This window comes from Vigna umbellata, chromosome 1, assembly GCF_029865625.1.
Source record: "Vigna umbellata cultivar VRB3 chromosome 1, Vumbellata_1.0, whole genome shotgun sequence".
Lineage (NCBI taxonomy): Eukaryota > Viridiplantae > Streptophyta > Magnoliopsida > Fabales > Fabaceae > Vigna > Vigna umbellata.
The window spans coordinates 100,452,320-100,472,260 of NC_142165.1; the positions used below are offsets into that span (position 1 = coordinate 100,452,320).

Here is a 19,941-nt window from a genome sequence, read left to right on the forward strand (position 1 = left end):
ATACATTTTCTCACCCTTATATATGCATCATGTCAAACATTGATACTAGATTAATGAAACATATATCATTAGACTATTAATTAGTGTCTAATTTTGCATTTGAAATAAATATGTATAACAAGTTTATAATATATTGATAAAATACAAATCTTATTTTACAATTTGATTTTATAGAATTGATGTAGACTTATCTCTCAATATTATTAAAATAAACAGATACAATTGTCAAAATTAAATATGTATTGGTGAAATTCTTTATGACATCATCATCTCACAAATGGGTATATTATGTATTGTTGTAAAACAAATATCTCAAAAACAATAGATATTATACTTTTTGTTTGTTGATTGTAAAATGACCGTAGTACAAAAATATTAAAATTGATTAAAATTGCTTTTTATTTGAATCTAGTCTAAAATAAATAACCAAAATTAATGTATATACCTTGGAATTTAATGGTTGAGGTTGAGCCACAAAGAAATAAGCATGAACTGTGCGCCTCCCACAACACAAGGACCTCAACATGTCTTGTCCCCAAGGTTGAGAATGACATCTCTCCACATCAATATCTCCTTCTCCAAAAAGGAAAAGTGGCTCCATTGATCCTTCTCATCCTTAGTGCTCAACACATTTTTGTGAATACCATTATTGGTATACACTGAATTGTCAAAGTTACATAAAAAAAATTGAAACTGTTTACGATAGGGAGGCACCGAAAAAGAACTCTGCTTTTTGCGAAATGGGATGAGAGCATTAGCTAAAAATGATGGTGACTACCAACTCTGCACCCTGCTTTGTTTTGTGGCAAATCTTTGTATATTTGAGAAGGGAAATATAGATAGTAACGTTCTTGACAACGATAGGGTTGAATTATGCAGCTTTTTGAAGGATGCACATGGCCTTGCGTTGGCCATCTTGTTTGATTTCTAACACCACTAGTATGTTCAAATGAAACGGACAATTCCAGTGTATATGTAATGTTTCTGATAGTGGTTACGTTTCCTTGATTGGACCCGCCATTGTTGAATGCAAAAAAGGTCATAATTTTTCAATTAACCGAGCTAAGTAATATCTTCTAGATGATATATTTGCTCACATCATTCATTTTGTAGAACCATGGAGTTCGGGTACAGATCAATTGCATTTTAATTAACTACTCTCAAGTATTGTGCCTCACACAACATCATGATGAAGAAATTGTTACCGAAAGTGGGGTTTAATCAATACCATATTCCATTAGCCGATCTGTCTTAAACTTTTGAGGAGTGTGGAAAGTTTTTGGCAGAAAGAAATAGAGTTGAGTGGGGCCATTTTAGTTACGTCATGTAATTGGAATTATTGCTTCAAATGGGAATATAAAAAGGACATTGTCTGCTTAATGGTCATGGAGGTTGAAAGATTATACTCCTAAGTTGCTAAAGCCTAAAAGAGCTCTAACATGTGATAGGAGTGTCCAGCTGGAAAGGTGTTTCATGGTAAGGACTTATATGAGGAATGAAATCCCACTGATATGGAAAAGCATGGCTCATCACTCCAGAAACGTATCTTTGCAAATAAGATACTGTACTGCACTCATATGCCATTTCTTAGACCATACTTAGAGCTCTAGCAGATTTTTGGAAAAGCTTGCAAGCTAAAGGTAAACTACTTCAACAACCAAGGGCAAATAGGACTTCTGAAGATTTTTTAAAGTGCATGCACCTTTTTCTTCACGTTTATTCAATAAGCGAGAGACTGATAAGATAATCAACACATAGCGCGTAACTCATCTACAATGGCATTATTTATTGGTGATGATAAAAATTAAATAAAAAGAGACCCCACCGATAGCCTCTGCCAAATTTCTAATGAGTGAAACACAACATGCATGATCACGAACCATGCTCATTAACATAAAAGTATGAATGATTCAATTCCATTCATAAGCATCTCTTAAAAAAAGTTCATTGTTTTTAGTTGAAAAATGTAATCCTCGATTGTAAGATATAAAACAATTTAACACTACTTGAACACCATACATGCTTTGTTAGATTTTTATCCTCTCAGCTTAGGTGTTTTGATTCTCCTTAAAACAAACATTACTAGGCGATTGGAGCATAATATCTTGTATTTTTTATGATTAACTTATTCTTTTGCACAATGTAAAGATGAATTAAACACAATTATTACTGGTACTGAAACTAACTAAAAAGGAGTTGTAGTAATTATACATCTAGAAAAAGATAAGTAAAACTGGAAAAGCATATATAGGTAGGCTAGTTATGATAATCCAATCAGAATAAGAATAATTTTGAGTGCAGGAAGGAGGAAAAAAAAAGGAGAAATGGAAGTAAGTAGTTGGTAACTAAGCAGTAAACCCTCTGGCAGGGCCCGTTTCTAATCATATGCAAAGGATGATAGGACACCCACCACCTTCCCAGCCAGCAGAACTACCAAATTACCCTTGGTGGAGTGGGAATAGTTACACGATGTGTGTGTGATGATGCAGATGCAGTGCGGTGGGTCAAACAAACAAAACATGCACCCTGCAACATATCTTACATTACATTATTAAATATATAGTTGGTGGAGTATTATTCTTTTTTCATTTTTTCTGCAGAGGTGGACCCATGTTATTTTGTTCTGAATCTTTGTCTGCCTTTGTAGTGTTTGCATAGTTCAATCTTCAACTCCACAGTAACAAGGAGTGGTTGTGGTATTTGTATTGTATTGTATTTGATTTGGAGCTTTGACTTTCCCATTTACAAACCAAAACCCTCCTAGTCTCCAAAGAAACAAACAAACAAAACAATAGCTATCTTCCAACCCAAGTTGTCAAATGTTCCTCTTTTCTCCAATTCTCCAATGGGCAACCACCAAGGTGTCATCATTTCTTCTCTCCTGCTTTAATGGTTTGCTTTGCTTCCTTTTTTCAAAAAAAATCAATTTCATTTTTCTCTTTCTCTTTCTCAAAGTCTTACCATCCCTTCTTCTAGTTCTCTTGCTGAACACACTCTTATGCTTGGTAGGTTGTGCCGTTGAGGAGATGGGCCCTAAACTCCACTGAAGTTTGATGGTAAGAACCAAAGGGGTCTCTTTTCCTCTTTCAGTGCTTCCCCTTTGCCCCCAATTTCGCGCTGTCTCGCATTTAGGTTTTCCCCTCTTTAAACTCACCAGATAAGATTTAGGGCATTTGATTTGACTAGATTCTTGGCAATTTTCGATGTGGAGCTTCTCGTATTCCACATGGCTCTCCTTGATCATCTTTTGTGATTGATTTGGTTCCGCCACACTTGACTCGTTGTTGTGAGAGAACGTGCTTCAAATTTCGCTCTGAAGTTTCAATTTTCTTGCAAGTTAAATTGAACTGGGAGGGAAGTAGAAGGGGATTATGGGACTGGATTCTCTCGAATTTCGTGTACGGTATGGAGTTTGAGGGACAAAGACTCGATTTTCAGTGGTGTTGGTTGTGGAGTTATTTTTGTCGGAAGAGGTGAATTTGAAGCCCAGTAAGATGGACAGAGTTATTCAGCCTCCTTTGGTAATTGATCTACACGCTTCTTCTTATCCCTCTCTCTTTTTCCTAGTTTATATGTCATTTTCATGTTTAGGTTATGAGGTAAACCAATGCTAGGTTGGTTTGAGTTCCCCTTTTTTGTCTGGTCATTTCTTTGGAAAGTATCGTAACTCTTGCTATTTAAACCGTCTGGGTTTGGTCTTTCTGTGTCCATGTTACTGATCTAATTGCTGATGTTTGCCTTGACCTAATATGTTGTTTCAAAAGAGCTCTAGAAGTGTTTGTCCGAAAATGGAAGCTTCAAGAAATACCACTTTCTGGGGTGTTGTGGGATGAAAGGAAGACTTTTGGAATCGTTGCTTGAGGATTCGGGTGGTTTGAAGGAGCTCTGGTCTTGTTCTGTTGCATGCCAATGCTTACATAGCATTTATTTCTTTACCCTTCGATCTTCTATATGTTGCATTATAACCTCTGCGAAATTTCTGTGTGTAATTTTCTTTTAATCCATGAAATGTTGCTGCAAGCTTTTGGGCCATGATAGATGAGAAACTCTTATATTTAAACGCTGTAATCCGGGTATTTGGATGGGGATAATATTTTGTATAATCTCACTGCTAAATTTTCAGTAATGTGACACCACTTGTGTTTTTTCCTAAATAGTTAAGCGTACTCTACATTCAGAAATGTGGGGATTGTTGGATGCAAAACTAATGGATTAAATTGCTTTCTAACACGGGTCAAATATTTCTGAGGCTTAAGATTTGAAATTACCCTGGACTCTATGAAGGTTTGATTACATAAGACCTTCAAATGCCTTGTCAAATTGTGTCAACTCTTTCAGTTCAATATTCATCAAAATACAATAAAGCTTATTGTAAATTATTTCTCATGATTTATAAACTGGTGATTGGCTTATGTTAACATATGAATTTATTTGAGCCTGAAAGATAGCTCTCACGATTAATGTTTAAGCTATTACAAATTAGTAAACGAGGTGCTATCTCTGCTGCATCTGGATTATTATCTGTATTATAGGCTGAGAGACATCAATTTCTCATGTATGAGTTCATAATTTATCGTACTACAGCAAAAAAGGAAAATATACTTCCATTTTAAGTGTAGATAAAGAACTTTTCTGTTTCAAATGTGTTTATGCAGGTCGATACAACTGCATGTCTATGCAGAGTAGATACGGGCCTGAAAACTGTTGCTGGAGCAAAAAGGTATGTCCCTGGAACAAAGCTCTGTCTTCGGCCTGATATTAAACCATCTATTCACCCAACTAGAAACAAGCCAGCACGTGGTGACAGAAGCCGCAATCAATCCCCGCTACTTCCAGGACTCCCTGATGATCTAGCTATTGCTTGCCTAATTCGTGTCCCCCGTGTTGAGCATCGCAAACTTCGGCAAGTCTGCAAAAGATGGTATCGTCTTTTGGTTGGTAACTTCTTTTATTCTCTCCGCAAGAGTCTTGGAATTGCAGAAGAGTGGATATATGTTATTAAGAGGGACAGAGACGGGAAAATCTCATGGCATGCCTTTGATCCTGTGTACCAACTGTGGCAGCCCCTGCCACCTGTTCCAAGGGAATATTCAGGAGCTCTTGGTTTTGGCTGTGCTGTTCTCAATGGCTGTCACCTGTACTTGTTTGGTGGAAAGGACCCACTAAAGGGATCCATGAGACGCGTCATATTTTACAGTGCTAGGACAAATAAATGGCACCGTGCCCCGGATATGCTTCGAAGGCGGCATTTTTTTGGTTCCTGTGTCATAAACAATTGCCTCTACGTGGCTGGTGGGGAGAATGAGGGTGTGCACCGATCCTTGAGATCAGCTGAAGTGTATGATCCCAACAAGAATAGATGGTCGTTTATTTCAGATATGAGCACTGCAATGGTGCCTTTCATAGGAGTTGTCTACGATGGGAAGTGGTTCCTCAAGGGACTTGGTCCTCACCAGCAGGTTCTGAGTGAGGTCTACCAGCCAGAGAATGATAGCTGGTACCCGATTTATGATGGAATGGTTTCTGGCTGGAGGAACCCTAGCACTACCCTAAATGGAAAGCTCTATGCCTTGGACTGCAAGGATGGCTGCAAAGTTAGGGTTTATGATGAGGTCACTGATTCATGGAGCAAGCATATTGACAGTAAAATGCATTTGGGGAGCTCTCGGGCTTTGGAAGCTGCGGCTCTTGTCCCCCTGAATGGGAAACTCTGTATCATAAGAAATAATATGAGCATTTCTCTGGTTGATGTTTCAAAACTTGAAGATTTGAAAGGATCTTCCGCCGAACAGTTATGGGAAACTATTGCTGGGAAAGGCCAGTTCAAGACATTGGTAACAAATCTGTGGTCTAGCCTTGCTGGGAGAAACCGACTCAAAAGTCACATAGTTCACTGTCAGGTTCTTCAAGCTTAAAAGGCTGTATAGTTCTAAACAATCACAATGCGCTTTGGTAACCGGTTAAAGTATCTCATCTTGTGGTATATGTTCGTGAGAAGCTGGGTCAAATCTTGGCAGAACACCATGGTGCTGTCTATTATTTTGTTTCATCTCAAACCCCTGACATCATGCTCATCACAAGAGGTGAAACATTGATGAGATGTTTCACTAATCATATAGAGTTACAGATATTGATACACAGCTGCTGCATTTTGAAAAATTTGAGTAGGTTGCTTACCAGATAACATGGTTTATCATTAGCTTGTCTTCTGTGTTGCTGCAACCAATGTATGACTTGCGTGTTGGAGGGAGAGATGAATAATGCATAGAGTCAGTTTGGTATTCTTATGAAACTGAGGGTGAAAAATTCAAGAATTAGTTTTTAAATATAATTTCATATAAAAATACATCTATGAATTTTTCACCCTCATTTTCTGTAGGGACACCCATCTGACCAAAAACTCTTTGCATAACGTGTTTATTATATATGAGCACAAGTGGAGTCAAGGCTGAAAAGAATTTAGGGTTGCCTCTAAGTTTTGTACTGTGATGAAACACTACTAGCCTTTTTGAATTAAAGTTTGCTCCCCTCAAACCCTGCATGGAGAGTGCAAACGTTTACGATTGTCTTGTTTGGCAAAGTATTGTTAGACAGTGTTTGAACATGGTTTTTAGTTTAGAACTATAGTTTGTGGGGGAAGACCTAACCATGTCTTAAAATGCAATCTGAACATGAAATATGCTGTATATTTTCAAAGTCAGAAATCAATTTAAGGGTACACAAGTTGTATTAGTTAAATTAAAACAATGGTATTTTGAGTGTAGAGTGGTGTGAACTAGACTTTTATGTGATTTCTGAGGCCACATGCTGTAAAGAGAAAAGACACGGATGAACAAAACCAAAATTACACGTCTCAAGTTTAGCCGAAATTGCGCGTTTATCGTTTACTCTGCTCTCAACTTAAATTAACCAATTTTTAAATAAATGGTATAAAAGGTTTCAATTACAATAGGAGCAAATATATCCCAGTAGCTACCCTGATTGTGCCCATTTTTTAGGCTATTCCTAATATAGAAACACAAGTTAAATACAATTATTACAATAAATAAATAAATAACAGTTCCTCCTACTTTTTTGGCCATCATTACGAACCTTAGCTTGTCTGTCACGTTGGATGTAATGCCTGAAAGAAGGAAAAGGTCATTCAAATTTTAGTAACTGCATTAAAAAAGAAAAGAAGGTAAAAAGTTGAAGAGCCTATAAAACACACAATGACTAAATATAGAAGGGTGGAGAGAAAATAAAAAATAAAAACTGGATACAGTGTTCTTAAAAAGAAAGTGATGAACCCTTTTTTATTACAGCGTTTGTACATAGTTTGTGAATTTAGACATCTCAATTAGGGACTCAGCCTAGTACTTAAGACCAAAATGTCTATAAAAGTTTCAACATAAAAAAACTCTTCTTTAAAAATGAGAGTTCTAAATCGCATTTACTTAAAATATATATATATATATATAAATACAAAAGAAAGTTAATTTACTCTAAATTTTGACTATTCACATTTAAATTATTAACATTCAAATCCAGATTCAAAATAATTTAATTATATATTTCAAAATTAAAAATAAAAAAAGTATATTTCTACAAGGAAAAAAAAAATAAGCATAAAAGAAAGTAATAATATTAAATAAAAGTACGAAATTAAGTTACTATAATTAAGGAGAATAAATGCATTTATACTTATTATTATTATTATAGTTACTATATATCCTGGTACAAATATGTCTGATTGTATCACAAAATTGTATAATATGATGTGACACTAACTTAATTAAGGATACAAATTGTTCATAATATTAATAAATTGGAAACATAAATAGTTAATTGATGCGAAATCTCTATAACATACAAAAAAAAATGGTTATTTTTTTCACATGACAACTCAATAAAATTTTCTTAACTCTTTTGTAAACCATTAATTGTGCAAAATTCTTCTTAACTCTTTCCGATTTTGACACAACTTTAGTCTGGCCAAGTTTTTTTTTTAACCATCTAAAAGTAAACTGTGACAAACGTCAATAAAAATAATAGCATATAGTTTGGCATGAGACAGAAATTAAAACAATAAGATGCTCAAGAATTAAGACCAGTCAAAATTTTATTTAGAGATTAAAAGTAAATATTTTGAAAAAGCATAAGCTAAAAAATTAGTAAATCCTGTAAAGTAATACTAATTGGTGTTTTATATATACATGTACAAAATTAGTATTTTCCAATAATTACTACTTACTTAACATTTAATCTATCTGATTTTTTTCTTTTATTTAAATATCCTATGTGTGTTCATTTCAGTGTTCAAAACATACTGCACGATCACCATATAAAGGACTCGTAGATGTGAGAAATGAGCATGGAATGCAAATTGTGTTCTTAATTTTATAACAAATTTATGTTTTCAACTTTTCAATTAAAATTATCCAGGACAGTGAAATTCAAAAGCTCTTGAAATATATTTTATTATATCAATCCACTGAATTTTTAAATTTGTTTCTTTCAGGATCATTGTGTAAAAATGTATTTTATTCAGTAGGACTCTATGGTAGTAACAGAGGAAATTAACTTCGAAAAAAAGTAAAAAAAAAAACGTACTCACTCAAAAAAATGGATAGGTATGGTAATAAAATTCGTTTAACATAAATGCGAGGTTATTTAATGTATGAATGTAAAAGATAAATGGCTTAAGTTTTTTCTCTTTAAAATATTTTAGCGTTTTCATTTAATCTCTTAAAAATTTTCTTGAGTTTTAGACTCTGAAAATATATTTTATATTTTGCCTTTGCTAAATTATTAGAAATATTTTTAAATTTTTATTTAATGTTTGGAAAAAAGAATATATATCATATTTTTTTTCATGTCAAGCTAAACAAGCTAATGTAATGAATATAAAGTTATATTGGTCAAAAGTAGTTGAACAATAACGCAAAGCGTAACTTAGAAACGAAAAATATTTAAATTATTTTATTAAATTTTAACTATTTTACAAATTTATGTATTATTACGGTTGATAAACTAAAAATAATAAAAATAAACAACTATTTTACTTATTTTTCAGTTTAATATATTTTTCACATTTTGTATTATAGTATTTTTCTTAAATTATATTTTAAAATGTTTTCAATCAAATTTAAAATAAAAATGTAAGCGTTTAAAAAATTATATATTAATATTGATAGTGTGTTTTAAATAATAAGGTGAGCAATATAATTAGAAACATTAAAATAACTAGTAGTAAAATAAAATATAATGAGAAAATTAAATTAGTCGTAAGAAAAATATTAAAAAATAAATTATGAATTTGACTCGAGCTTTTTCGATGAATCACTTTTATTTTCTAAAAAATGTAATGTAAAGGAGTCCTCCCTTAATGATCCAGCAGCTTCTTGATCCTTCACCCCACTTTAATCCGGCGGGTCGGACCAATTTGTTAAGTTGCCTTCTAAGAACCCTTCGCAAACAGTCTAAAAGGCACATAACACACCCAGAAGGAAGAATGATATATTCTTGTATTTTTAGTAAAAGAATACAGAATATGTGAACTGTGAGAGCTTAACCTCCCCCTCAGGAATGATAAATTCCTGTTAGGCTTCTACAAAACAATCAACTAACTATTCACAGCTATTCAGTTAGCTATTTATACAAACGAATACCCACTCCTCCTAACTGCCAATACAGTTAGGTATTCTCAGGTTTATTCCTTCTCTCAGTAAACCTTCCAACTCCTAACATTACCCTCCCCTCCCCCAACAACCTTGTCCTGAACTCAGGATATTGGTCTGCCACAGTGCTTGTGCAGAACCGCACTCAACTCTACCTCCTATACATCAGTCAAATCACCGTGCCACTTATTGTCCACCTCATTCTCCACTAGTCCCAGATCCCAAACCAGGGTCCACGTTTCAGCATCTGCGAGCTTGAGGAGAGCTTTCGATTCTATCTGTCTCGACAAAGCAGGGTCCCCTTTTACTCTCACCTTTTACCTGCCAGGTTATACACCATGGTCATCTCTTTCCAATTTATCATCACCTCTCCCAACTTAGCTAACCAAGCTACGCCCAAGATAATATCTACTTCACCCAAGTCGAACATATAAAAGTCCTCATCCACCATAGCTTCCCCCAAACTCAGTCGCATCTTATCACAACACCCTTTGGTAATTTTCTTTTGCCCATCTCCCAGGCTCACCGGATATGGCGGAGTATCTGTTAAGAGTAACTTCAATTCCTCTGCTAATTTTTGACTGACAAAGTTGTGGCTGGCGCCACTATCAATGAGCACCACTACTTTTCTTTCTCCAATCCACCCCGTCAGTTTCATTGTTTTGGGTGGAGTCAACCCTTCTGCTGAGCAAGCTAACAACTCCATGAATTTCTTATCACGGTCTACCACCTCTTCACTCACGTCTTCCTCCTCATCCTCCGCCAAAAGCAGCACGCGCATGCTTCTCTCAGTGCAACGATGGCCAGGTGTGAACGACCACCCACAACAGAAGCATCGACCCTCTTCTTTCCTCTTAAGGAATTCTGGGTAAGGGAGGTTCCTCACCATTCTTCCTTACCCAGAATTAGGTTCGGATCGCACCACTACCCCCGTCGATCGCGACCCTGATGGGTTAATCTTGAACCCACTCCAGGTTCCCCCTTCCGCTCGTAGCGTTGCATCTTCCACGTCGTGTGCGATTCGCACCGCCACCATCAACTCCTGGGGATCTTGAATCCTCACCTGTCCCTTGATGTCCTCGCACAATCCGACGAGGAAATAGCCCAAGACTTGTTCTTCGGTACGCCCTTGGTTTGCCCCATCAAAATCACAAAATCGCGAACGAACTCCTCCACCGTGCCATCCTGGCGTAATGTCGCCTGCCTCTCAAACACCGTCCCCCGAAATCCTCCTCCGTCACTCGCACACTTTCCGGGAAAACTTCCCAGAAGGTCACCCATCCCAGAATTACTCCAGGCTAAGCACGCTTAACCATGGAGTTCTTATGAGTCAGGCTACCGAAAAGTAAATGCATTTTGTGATATGAGTAGTCAAATCAATTCCTTTAAGCTATCCTTCAACCGTATAGTCCCATACCTATACAGTCTCCAAATCCCTCTCATTCCGGTGTATGTTCGATTCATCCATGTACCCCTTCCACCCGAAGCTGCCAGGAGCCGCTCCTTGTCTGTGCCCCCTGCACCATGCTTCTTGCACCGGCGTCACTCCCCGCCCTCGTCTCCGTGCCCGGGTGTCACACTTCCCTCCATGCTAATATACGCGAGCTCCACCTTTTCTTCTTCGCCTGTCACCTTCTGGATATCAAAGAATCTCTTCGTCCTATTGATCCAACTAAAGGGCTCCAACCTGTCAAACGTAGGCAAATCTACCCTTTTCTGCCACGGTCTCTGATCGTCATTGCGGTCGCCGACCCCTCTGCCTCCAACTTCCCCACTCGTCAATGTGGATTCTCGTTCACGGAACTATCATAAAAAAGGTCCCTTCGTGTTATTGGCGTTCGTATGAGAAAATAACTAAAAACTATATTTGAAAGTAAAACACCCTTCAAATCTTTTTCTCTGCACTTTATCAAAAGTTTAATTTTTTTTCCATAGGGGTGATTGCTTTTTTAAAAAAAGACCAAAATTATTTATAATATTCCAAAAGATAAATTTAAGCTATAATTGGGTGTCGGAAAAAGTATGACAGAATGCAGAGAACAATGGTCTAATTTGTTTAGGCAGATGATGGATATAAATTGGCCCAAGACTTAAAAGTTCATTTCTTCCTACACCTCCAATTGTTATAAATTATAATATCCCCATTTTACCCTTCATTAAAAATCCTAGAATCCTTCTTTGTTCCTTCGCAGATGTCGTGTTTACCTTCTTTCTCCTACAACCGAAGGTGCCACTCACAGTGACCTTCCTCATCACCACTTCCACCTTGGGCATTGTGGTTTCAGCTGTTTAGGGGTGAACTGGGGAACCATGGCTTCTCACCCCTCAAAGTGTCAAGCTCTTTGATGTTCTTCGATCTTTTTTATCACAACGGCTGATTTAATTACTATTTTACAAAAGAAATTATTTATTTTTATTCTTTTTGTCAAGCTGACAAGTTTGCACAATAAAAAACGAAAGTGAGTATTTAACAAAATTAAATTAACTTCAAAAATAAAATAAAAATTGAATATAAAAACTAATGCAAGAATCATGTTTCTTTTTCATCTAGTTTAAATTGTTTTCTTTTTCTCTTCATCAATATCCAGTATTTTTAAAATATTTTCTCATCTTTTACTTTATCAGATTTTTTATCCACTAGAACATAACAAAAACTAAGTCTTTTATTCTAGGTTCTCCTATTCTTACTCGGTTTTCTCTCAATATTTCAAATTTTTACAGGTTTTATTGAAAAATTTAATTTCTCAACTTATTCATCTTTGGATAAGTACTTTGGTAAATTTGATGACGTTTTCTTAATTTTCTAAAATGTTTCTCTCGTCCTCTTATCTATCTTAAATTATGGATAAATTTGATTTTGTTTATCGAAATTTTCTTAAATATTGTCAAAGTTATTAAGATTATAACTATAGATATTTGGATTGATTGCATATTAATGCATTTTTCTTGAAGTTATATGCTCACCTAGTATAAAAATACATTTGTTAAAATAGATAATATAAGGTGAATTTTGGAATGTAAAATTGTTTCATGAATTTGTCAATTTTATTTAGTTTTGCATGTGTTGGGTTTTCGTTCAATTGCTGATTAATAATTTAGATTTTGGGTATTATTAGTCGTGCATTACTTGATTTTCATTGTAAAACTCTTATAACTCAAGTTATAAAGAGTTGGTGAGCATTGTCTCTCAAGTATCACTTGGTCATTTTAGTGATATAACTCTCCATTGCAAAACTCTTATCATTTGAGTGATAAAGAAATTATATTTTTGTGACATTTTGGATATCCAGTTAACAAGAACAAGAAATTTTGTTACTCAAACACTATATTTTCCATTCCTGGAACTTGCACTTTAAACAATTATTTGTTTTTCAATAAAATATTGCTCAAAAGGTGTTGATGAAACACTCAAGCGAAAGTCATAACTTGATCAAAGTGATATTAATCAAATTTTCTTTATTTTTAACATTACTCTGACAACTACTACATACTCAAATTCAAACAACCTAAATAGACCAATATATAAGGTAAAGTTAAAATTTTGAAACAATTATTTAAAATAAATTACATGAATTTAATCTAATATGATTTTATTTGGTTGAGATGATTACATGAAACTATGATCTTATAAGTTCAAGTAACCATTATGGACAAAGATAAATGGCTTGTAATATTTATGACTTTATGTATAAGTCTTTTTTTAGTAATATAAACTTTTTGTTGAGTAAATTATATAACTAAAATTTATAGATATTTATACATAAGTATATTTTCTTGTATAATTAATTTTAAATGTTACAATTAAAAAGTTTTATTTGAAATAACATGACAAAAGCGTTATATATAAACTAGAGTTTATTTTGTCGAATATATAAAAATTATTATTTTTTAATAAAACAAACATGTTCATATATATATATATATATATATATATATATATATATATATATATATATATATATATATATATATATATATATATATGGGTTTGCTAATGCGCGTACAACTGTTTTTCAGTTGGTACATTTTAGCAATGTGTACCGGATTTTAGTAGACAAAAATACCATTATATGTTATGGATTCCAAGTTTTAAGGTTAAGGGTATTTTAATAATTTTCATTCTCAAAACTTAAAAAAAAAAGAAACCCCCAAACCCTTACTCACCTCTCTCATTCTCTCAATCCTTTCTCTTTCATCTCTCTCACTCCAACCTTTTCTCTGTCATCCCTAATTGAAAAAAAAAAATTTCCTTTGCAAAGAGTTGAGTCATTGACATATTCACCTTCAAGGCAAAGGTTCATTCAAGATCTCTTCAATTTCACCATCTTCACTAACCTCTCTAATTTCATCATCTGTATTTGTTGAATCATCATCTCTAAAAAAATCCTCCAGGCCAATTACCAATTCTTTCGGATGTCATTATGCTTGTGAAAATTAGATAAAATTATATACGACAAAAATTATAAAATGAAAACTTATTATAAAGTCATTTTTTGTAAGAAATTGTTTAACAACTGAGTGTTTCTGATTTTTTTCCTGGCCAATTACCAATTCCTTTGATGTCATTATGCTTGTGAAAATTAGATAAAATTAGATAAGACAAAAATTATAAAATAAAAACTCATTATAAAATCATTTTTTGTAAGAAATTGTTTAACAGCGAGTATTTATGATTTTTTTCAGATCAATTACCAATTCCTTTATGCTTGTGAAAATTGGATAAAATTAGATAAGACAAAAATTATAAAATAAAAACTCATTATAAAATCATTTTTTATAAGAAATTGTTTAACAGCGAGTATTTCTGATTTTTTCCAGGTCAATTACCAATAATTATAAGATGAAAACTCATTATAAAATCATTTTTTTGTAAGATTGTTTAAGAGCAAGTGTTTCTGATTTTTTCAATTGGGCTACAGGGATGACAGAGAAAAGATTGGAGTGAGAAAGAGAAAAGAGAAAGGGTTGAGAGGAATGAGAGAGGTGAGTGAGCGTTTCGGGGGTTTCTTTCTTTTTTAGTTTTGAGAATGAAAATTATTAAAATACCCTTAACCTTAAAACTTAGAATACATGATATATAAGGATATTTTTGTCTACTAAAACCCGGTACACATTGCTAAAATGTACCAACTGAAAAACAGGCGTACGCGCGTTAGCAAACCTATATATATATATATATATGAACATGTTTGTTTTATTAAAAAATAATAATTTTTATTAAGAAGTAAATATTGTGATATCTAATTTCAGTTCAATAGATATATTTCTTTTCAAAATGAAAATAAGAGTTAAAGTTTCATTTTATATTATATAAAATATTATGAAGTTAATTTTCATTTTTCATCTCATACTATAAGTAAAGAGACAAAACATCATTTCTAACCAATCATAACTTTTGTTTCATAAACTTCGAAGTTCTCAAAGTTTTGATGTTTAATCAAAATATCCGTTGATTTTGATATTTTATTGTGTTTTTGGTATTTCTCAGGTCTTTAGAACTCTTATAAGTGGTTTATTTATTTTAGTCAACCTCTGGATCTACGTAGTTTAGAAGAAAAGTGTTCACCATAGCTGAAATACTTTATTTATGTTAGATTTAGAATTTTGGTATAGAATTGAAATTAAATGTTTAAAGATTACCGAAATTCGTTTAAGGTTTAGTTAGATATTGAATAAACTATTGTGAATAATTATAAATTGTATAGATGCATGGAACTATTTATAATTTTTTATTTTTTACCATACATGGTATTGTTAATCATTGAATTGAATTTTTATACAATTTGATTGATTTGAATAATGATGAAATTATATTAGTTTTAGATTTGAAATAAGTGATCTTAGTTAAGGTTGATGTTAATATAAAGAATGAGATAGACTTATTAAAAACATCTTAGAACTCCGTAATCACTACTTCAAATTTCAGGATCCTAACATCCAACCTAAGGAATCTAGTTCAACATCTTTAGATAGAGAGAGGAGTAATTTGTTTATTAGCATTATGAATCACATTGAATGTAATATAAATGATAGATATTATTAGTATTTATGGATAACATTGCTTTTTGGGTTAAAATACTAATTGGAGAGTTTTGGTATGATTATGTAGTATTATTTGATTTAATTGAATGAAAAAAGTTTAAAAAAGAAATGGAGAGGTTTTTATGGTAAAAAAGGAATGAAGTATGATATTAGAAAATGTAGAGGGAAATGGGTCTGAAATAGATAGCAGAAAATAAGGAAGCAAAAGGAGAGATTGAAGAGGATGGGTTTGGGAAAGAGGAATAAAGGAATATGAAAGAGCAGCAGCAGTAGTAGTAGTAGAGTATAGTTAGTAGTACTTACTAACTAGCTCCAAATCAAACGCCCACATATCGTTACGAATAATAGTCATGCGTTCCAGTTGTGGTTGGTTGGGGGTTGTGCTACATCCCATCTCCCACCACGCCAACATTTATTTCATGTTCAGACCCTGCAAATACCCACCCCATTTTCTAACAGCTTTTCCTCAAATCCCCTTTCGACACGTGCCCACCTGGTCCCACCACTCAAAAGATATTTCACGTGACCCAGGATTCTGCACGATGCCTCCTTCCCACGTCATCCCACTGGGCCCACTCCTCTTTCTCCCTCTTCTTCAATGTCTTTCTCCTCTGCACTTCACCCGTCGTTTTCAGAGCCACTCTGCTATATAAGCACCCATTCAAACCCTTCCATTATTATTCTTACTACTACTCTACTGCTACTACCAAACCAAAACTCCTCTTCTTCCTCGCTTCATTCTTTAAACAACCCTTCGCCATGCCGTGGTCTTATGCTTCCCCCTATGTGCCTCCCCATCACAACTCTAACTACATTCCACCTTCCGATGATCCTGCTCACAACGGATTTTCCCGTGCTTCCGCTCCCCGTCCTGGAGCCTGGCAACGCGGCGGCAGCGCCGGCCGTGGTGCCTCCGGTGGTCGTGGAATCTCTCGGCCCCGTGAGTCTTCTCACCGGAACTCACGTTTCCCCGTGGAGGAACAAGAAAATGGCGACGCTATTAACTTTGACGCGTACGAGTCTGTCCCGGTGGAGGCGAGTGGGAAGGACGTGCCTCCGCCGGTGAACGTCTTCGACGATACGGACTTGGACGAAGGGTTGAAGAGGAATATCAAGCGATGCAAGTACGTGAAACCCACGCCCGTTCAGCGTCACGCGATTCCCATAGCTACCGCGGGCCGTGACCTTATGGCGTGTGCACAGACTGGGTCGGGGAAGACGGCGGCGTTTTGCTTTCCCATCATATCTGGGATTTTGAAGGGTCGCTCCTCTTCTGCGTTTTCGCCTGTATCTCGTGGTGTCGCTGTTGCGTACCCCACTGCGCTTATTTTGTCTCCTACGAGGGAGTTATCTTGCCAGGTTTCTTTATTTTTCTGTCCGCTGTTCTACGATATTAGGTTTTGTTATTTAAAACATGGATGAATAGTAAACACTGCACAACTATTCTATTTTCATATTTTCGTATATTTTAAATTAAAGTTTTTTTTGTTAGATACGCGATGAAGCGAACAAATTTGCATTTCAAACTGGAGTGAAGGTTGTTGTTGCCTATGGTGGATCTCCTATCATTCAGCAGGTGTGTTTTTTTGACATGCATGTACCCTGTACAAAGTTGGTGTCTTGTTTTTAAATGAGGATTCAGTTATTGATTGTGCATTTCATTGTTTAAAAATGGTAAAAGCTGCGCCTTTTGGAGAAGGGGGTTGACATATTAGTTGCCACTCCTGGGCGTTTGGTGGATATTATTGAAAGAGAAAGGGTTTCGTTGGCGAGGATTAAGTACCTTGCATTAGACGAAGCTGATCGTATGCTGGACATGGGTTTCGAGCATCAAATACGCAAGATTGTGGAGAAAATGCACATGCCACCGCCAGGTATCAGACAGACATTGTTGTTTAGTGCAACGTTCCCTAATGATATACAGGTATGAAAAGTATTGGGTTGCCCTGCTTTAATATTTGTTTATATTCGTAGTGGTGCGCTTTTTCATGCTTCATTGTAATATTTTATTACCGTTTCTTGTGAAGTTCTTTTGATGTAGCATTTCATTGATGACGCAGAAGCTAGCTTCGGACTTTTTGTCGGACTACATATTCTTGTCTGTTGGGAGAGTTGGATCGAGTACTGAACTGATTGTGCAGAAGATTGAGCTTGTACAGGATACAGACAAAAGAGACAAACTTGTTAATCATCTTCGTAACCAAAAGGTGCATGGGACCAATGGGAAGGTAATAAGTGTGTATGCTCGTTTGACAATTGGTTTGCAAGTGCTGTTTTTTGGATAATTGATTTAATTGTCTGTTTCCTGCAACGCAGCATGCTTTGACTCTTGTATTTGTTGAAACAAAAAGAGGAGCAGATGCTTTAGAAAGCTGGTTATCGAAAAGTGGCTTTCCAGCTATTGCCATACACGGAGACAAAGTTCAATTGGTTAGATATTCTGCCTTCTATTTTATTCTTTGTTGCTTGAGGTCTGTCCTATTTTTTTGGCCATTTTGCAATGGGTTTTGGGTTTATTGCAATAAGTTACTCTAACCTTCAATACCTTAACCTTTTGGCTTTTAATTCCTAATTCACTTCATTAACACTCAACTTCATACCCAAGAAACACGAAACATCCTTTTCCTTTCTTCAAAAAAAAGAAAAGAGGTCATGTGTAGTCTAAACACTCTTCCAGGCATATTAGTGTAATTTGTTCTGTTCTTTAAAGTTTTCAGCTCGAGCTTTGAATGATTATTGTTTCGTTGTTTAGGAAAGGGAACGGGCTTTAAGATCTTTTAAATCTGGACATACTCCTATTTTGGTTGCAACCGATGTTGCTTCGAGGGGATTGGATATCCCGCATGTGGCTCATGTCATAAACTTTGACTTGCCTAGAGACATAGATGACTATGTACACAGAATTGGACGAACAGGCCGTGCAGGCAAATCTGGTTTAGCCACTGCTTTCTTCAGTGACAAGAACAGTCCAATGGCAAAGGCTCTTGTTGGACTCTTGCAGGAGGCAAACCAAGAAGTTCCTTCTTGGCTCAACCAGTTTGCAGAGTGTTCCTCCTCAGGTGGCCGTGGTCGTGGTTATGGATCACAGCGTTATAGCAGTGGTAGCTATGGCGGTCGTGATTTTCGAAATCCCACTGAACCTGAGGTGCAAAGCTACAACTGCTACGGTTCTCATGGCAATGCAGATAATGCGGTAGAATCTTTTAGTACAACTTCATACGTTGATACCTCGTACGACATGCAAAACTACCCTGTAGAAACATCTTTTGACAATTTGAATATAAGTTGCAGTTATGAAGAAGGAGATGTTAACTCTATTGAACTGTGTGGAGGTGTAACGGTTGGTGAAGAGGGGCCTAGTGGTTATGCATCTATTGTTCCCACTGGGTGGGACTAGACTTGTATAGTTGGTAGTGGAATGTTTTTTTGCTTTAGAGGGTTGACATTTTAGCATCAAATATATAATCTTTCATACTATAGTGATATTAGTGAAGAAGTTGGTAGCCGCTTTCATGGTTCCAGATTATGCCACACTTTTTTGTGCACCCTCTAGTCCTAATACAACAGATTATTATGGATGTAATTTGTTTTGCTTATTTACAAGTCAGGGCTTATTTAATCAGATTATTAAATGTTATTGACTTTTCTATAACTTGTTTACTATTGTCACTAAATACAATTTATTTGGTCAAAATACATTTTTTATATCAGTGAAATTCCTACTATTTAATTTCATAATGTTCTAAACGTTTAATTCGTCATTTTGCTGTATATAGTTTTTAATTGTCTGAGAAATTAGACAGGGCTTAATATTTTGAAGTTAATAGTTTCTTGGTCTAAGTGCTATTATTTGTAGAGGGAACGATTGAATTTAAAAGATGAAACTAGTGATGACAAATGTTTCTTCTTAATTTATTAGGACACTTTAATTTGAAAACTAGAATGGGATGTTTTTTTACTATTATCAATACAAAAATATTGGTAATGAATTTTAATTCCCTTTTTATTTTTTGTTTATATTTGTATAAATTTGGAGAGTAAAAACCGAATAATGTTTATTGAGGTAATTGGAAATAATTTTAATATTTTGATATAAGCCAAGAAATTAAAGAAAATATTTAAAATATTAGTAATATACCGTGGATTCTCGGTTAATATCTGCTGTCTCTTCCAATATAAAAAAAAAAACAATATATTTTTAATAATTATTGAAACAACTAACCGCTCTAACGATGGTAAA

General features: G+C 34.9%; 2 protein-coding genes across 4 annotated transcripts; both read left to right on the top strand.

Moving 5' to 3' along the window:
- Positions 1-2,614: 2,614 nt before the first annotated feature.
- On the top strand, positions 2,615-6,646 carry LOC124837009 (F-box/kelch-repeat protein At1g55270-like). Of its 3 annotated transcripts, XM_047312288.2 has the most exons (4): positions 2,660-2,892; positions 3,010-3,056; positions 3,187-3,521; positions 4,656-6,646. In XM_047312288.2, the coding sequence occupies exons 3-4, from the start codon at positions 3,495-3,497 to the stop codon at positions 5,913-5,915; spliced, it is 1,287 nt and encodes a 428-aa protein (XP_047168244.1). In that variant the 5' UTR covers positions 2,660-2,892; positions 3,010-3,056; positions 3,187-3,494; the 3' UTR covers positions 5,916-6,646. The 3 variants fall into 3 exon arrangements, 2 of the variants coding, with proteins under 2 accessions (XP_047168245.1, XP_047168244.1); XR_015783848.1 differs by lacking the exon at positions 4,656-6,646 and adding an exon at positions 3,765-4,133 and having other exon boundaries at positions 2,615-2,892; positions 3,010-3,521; XM_047312289.2 differs by lacking the exon at positions 3,187-3,521 and having other exon boundaries at positions 2,654-2,892.
- A 9,720-nt stretch (positions 6,647-16,366) lies between these two features.
- On the top strand, positions 16,367-19,323 carry LOC124837007 (DEAD-box ATP-dependent RNA helicase 52B-like). The gene is made up of 6 exons (XM_047312283.2): positions 16,367-17,060; positions 17,194-17,277; positions 17,383-17,625; positions 17,762-17,929; positions 18,018-18,131; positions 18,454-19,323. Exons 1-6 carry the CDS (start codon positions 16,461-16,463, stop codon positions 19,096-19,098), a joined length of 1,854 nt encoding a protein of 617 aa, XP_047168239.2. The 5' UTR covers positions 16,367-16,460; the 3' UTR covers positions 19,099-19,323.
- Positions 19,324-19,941: the final 618 nt, after the last annotated feature.